Source organism: Gekko japonicus, unplaced genomic scaffold (genome assembly GCF_001447785.1).
Source record: "Gekko japonicus isolate JY-2015 unplaced genomic scaffold, Gekko_japonicus_V1.1 scaffold3199, whole genome shotgun sequence".
In the NCBI taxonomy this organism is placed as follows: domain Eukaryota; kingdom Metazoa; phylum Chordata; class Lepidosauria; order Squamata; family Gekkonidae; genus Gekko; species Gekko japonicus.
In genome coordinates, this window is record NW_015169275.1 from 79,942 (window position 1) to 83,181 (window position 3,240).

General features: G+C 47.7%; 1 protein-coding gene across 1 annotated transcript in view; it reads left to right on the top strand.

The window, feature by feature from the left end:
* The window catches only part of EPS8L2 (EPS8-like 2), a 117,096-nt gene that overhangs the window by 71,918 nt on the left and 41,938 nt on the right, over positions 1 to 3,240 (top strand). The window contains exon 6 of the mRNA XM_015416556.1: positions 492 to 571. Within this exon, the coding sequence (XP_015272042.1) occupies positions 492 to 571 (80 nt within the window). The remainder of the gene's footprint in view (positions 1 to 491; positions 572 to 3,240) is intronic.

The window sequence follows — 3,240 nt, forward strand, 5'->3', positions numbered from 1 at the left end:
CCCCCCGTATGGCAGGGGCCTGTGGTGGGCACAGCACAAAATGGCTGCCACAAAACGGCTGTAACAGAAGGCGGGGCCAGCCACAAAATGGCTGCTGCAGCTTACTTCCAGTCACATCGTGAAGATCCTGGTGCTGTGGTAGCAACTGCTGCCAATTAATTTTTTTTAAAAAATCAATCTGCACAGCCAAACAAATCTCAATGGATGATAATGTGAGCAACAATGTAATCATACAGTGTAAGACATACCAATGCTTTCGACACGCACCAAGTGGTGGTGGTCTGATGGAGACATCATACCATACCTGTGTGGTTGGCTTTTGCATGAAATGACATATGCAGGAGCAGTGGCAGCATGCATTCTATCTGGAAACCTTATTCTAGCGCCGCATTTGTTGCAAGACGGTTTTGATCATAAGCATTTTTACCTTGCTATCCTTTCGGCCACAATCTTATTTCCCTGCTTCAAACTAACTCAGTTTTGTGTTCCAGGCAGAGATGATTCACGAGGACATCGAAAGTGCACTTGCTGACCATAAGTTTGGAAAGAAGATACGGCCACAGACGCTCAAGTAAGTGGCTGCTGTAGACAGACAGGCTCCAGCATGCAGCCTGGGAAGAAGCATGACTTCCTCTACAGTAGAGAAATCACAAGGCTGTCTGACCCACCCTGAATTTCATTTCCTGTCCATTTTTTAATTTAGTGAAGTTTTAGGTGTGTACTTTGGGTATGAACTTCTGATGATTAATTGCTGAGCAATAATGCACAGCCTTGTAAGATGTTGTTCAGCTTCAATGAGGGCAGAGAAATACGACTTGTGCCGTGTGAATTTTCTTTGGCATTCCAGGGATTTAATTCTGTTAGGCTAAAAACCAAGGAACATCCGTTGTTCTGCTGGGTCCCATTTATAGTTGAAAAATCTGGGAAGATACCAACATGAACCCACATATAAACTTACCTTCAACAGCTTGTTTCTTTGTACTTAGCCACTGTGAAACTCCCCCCCCCCCGATCAGTCTGAATTTCAGCCCAAACTTCATAGTTCACGGGTACGGTTTTCTCTTTCACTGTTAAAAAATAGGAATCACTGGGATTGGTAGTCTGTAAACTGAGGCCCCGGTCACACGGCAAAGTTGCCGCGGGAGAGGCACGGATGGTGGGTGGATTATCCAGGCGCGATCACACCCCAACATCTGGGAAGTGGAGCGCACCCGTGGCTTACCGCCGACAATGTGCGTTAAAAAACTAGTACCTCCAAGGTACTAGTAAACGTTTGCCACAGGCTGCCTCCAGACGCCAGTGGTGTGATCGCACCGGCACGCGGCATTCCCCTCTAGTCCCTCGTTTAACCGCCGGCGCTGAGGGGAGGACCCGTGGTGTGCCGCAAGCGCATCTGATCGCGTAATCGCGGATCAAACTGTGCCGGGGCAATTAGCCACGCCTCCCCACCGCAATATCTGGCCCTTGTGGCCAGGGCCTGAACCTTACTATCTACTACTCAATGGCATGGTGGTCATTTTTGCATGGCTACGTCTCAAGTTGCTGCACTAATATTTAATGCAAGAGGTTATATTGATGCCTCAGTGGGTAACGCTACTTCCTACTGTATTACTGCCCTTCCCTGGAACCAATGATACTTGCATGGGTAGCTACAGGATCCAGTCCTCCTGGTCTCCCAGTTAGCTAACCCTTCCTTTGTTAAGCAGGTTGGTGGCATGGTCAGTTGATGCTTGATCAGGGGTCATTTCGTAGAAAAAGAGGTGCAGGAGCTCATTAGCATAACCTATTAGCATAACTCATTAGCATATGCCACAAACCCTGAAATCACCGGAAGTGTGTCAGAAGGCAACACCCACCACTCAGGCTCCACTGGGCTGTTTTGGATTGCCTCACAGAGGAAGGAGAGCTTGTACCTGAATAAAACTTGGTCTTAAAGGTGCCACTGGACTGTTTTGGGCCAGGGGGCTGAGGGGTCTCTGTAACCTACCTGGCTGCTTCTTGCTCTGACTGAGGGCTGCTGGGAGCAGGGGGTGGGGCTTGTTGCATGTGCCCGCCCTCTGGGCTCTTTACTGCCGGTGCTCCGCTCCTGTGCGCTCCTGCAGGAAATGACCCCTGTGCTTGATCAATGGAAGCTAAAGGTTAGGAGATGGTCTCCTGGTGGTTGAGAGTTGTTCTATGCTATTTGAATTACTTATTCCTGAGGATTTAGGGAAACGGACACCCTTTCAGCTGAGAGGAAAAGGGTAGCGATATAGCAGAAACAAGGGACTGGCCGTTCTTGAAGTTAGAGTGGCAGAAGGAGAAAACGGCATGTTTCTACCTGACAGCGCAGCTTTGGAGCCTGTTCAACTTGCTCTCTGGGGATCTGTCTTTTAGGAGTGCCTGTGTGCTTCCGTTTGTCCTCTGCTTGTGTAGTGGTAAATAACAAAATATAAAGACGCCATAGGGGCCAGACTGCATCATCATATATCCTGATGGACAAAGTTTGAGTCCAGGGGCACCTTTAAGATCAACAAAGCTTTATTCAATCTGTTGGTCTTAAAGGTGCCACCACTGGACTCAAATTTTGTTCTGCTGCTTCAGTTCAGCACGGCTACCCACCTGAATCTATATATCCTGATGGCTTTGTTTTAGCTCAAGGCCTTTAAATTTGGTGGAATGAGCTCCCGGGGGAGATCCGGGCCCTGCGGGACCTTATGCAGTTCCGCAGGGCCTGCAAGACGGAGCTCTTCCGCCAGGCCTTTGAGTAGGAGCCGCCGCCCCACTATACCACCATTGTCATGGTTCCTTAAAGGATGTACCGACGAGGCCCTGAAGAAGAACCTGGACAACGTAAAGAAGATCCAATAAGCTGTCGCCATTGGGCATAAATATCATGGGAGTACCACCTGGAACTGTGTTGATTCTACCCTAGACGTATGAGATTAGTAATTGACTGAGCACCATTGTTTTAAGTGTTGGATGTTTTTATCATGTTTTATATGTTTTTAATTATGGCACGGCTAATTACCCTGCCCTAATTACCCTGAGCCCACTGGGGAGGGCAGGATATAAATGTGAAAATAAATAAATAAATATAAATAATAAATAAATTTGACTGAAGCAGTAGCCCTACAGTAAGGGAAGTTTTACCCTTTCCTCAGCTCCTATTTTCTTAATGTAAATCACTCCCTTCTTACGCTACTTTTAGACCTATGGCAGAAAAAAAAAAGGTACTTTTCCCCCCCCCCCGAGGGGGGG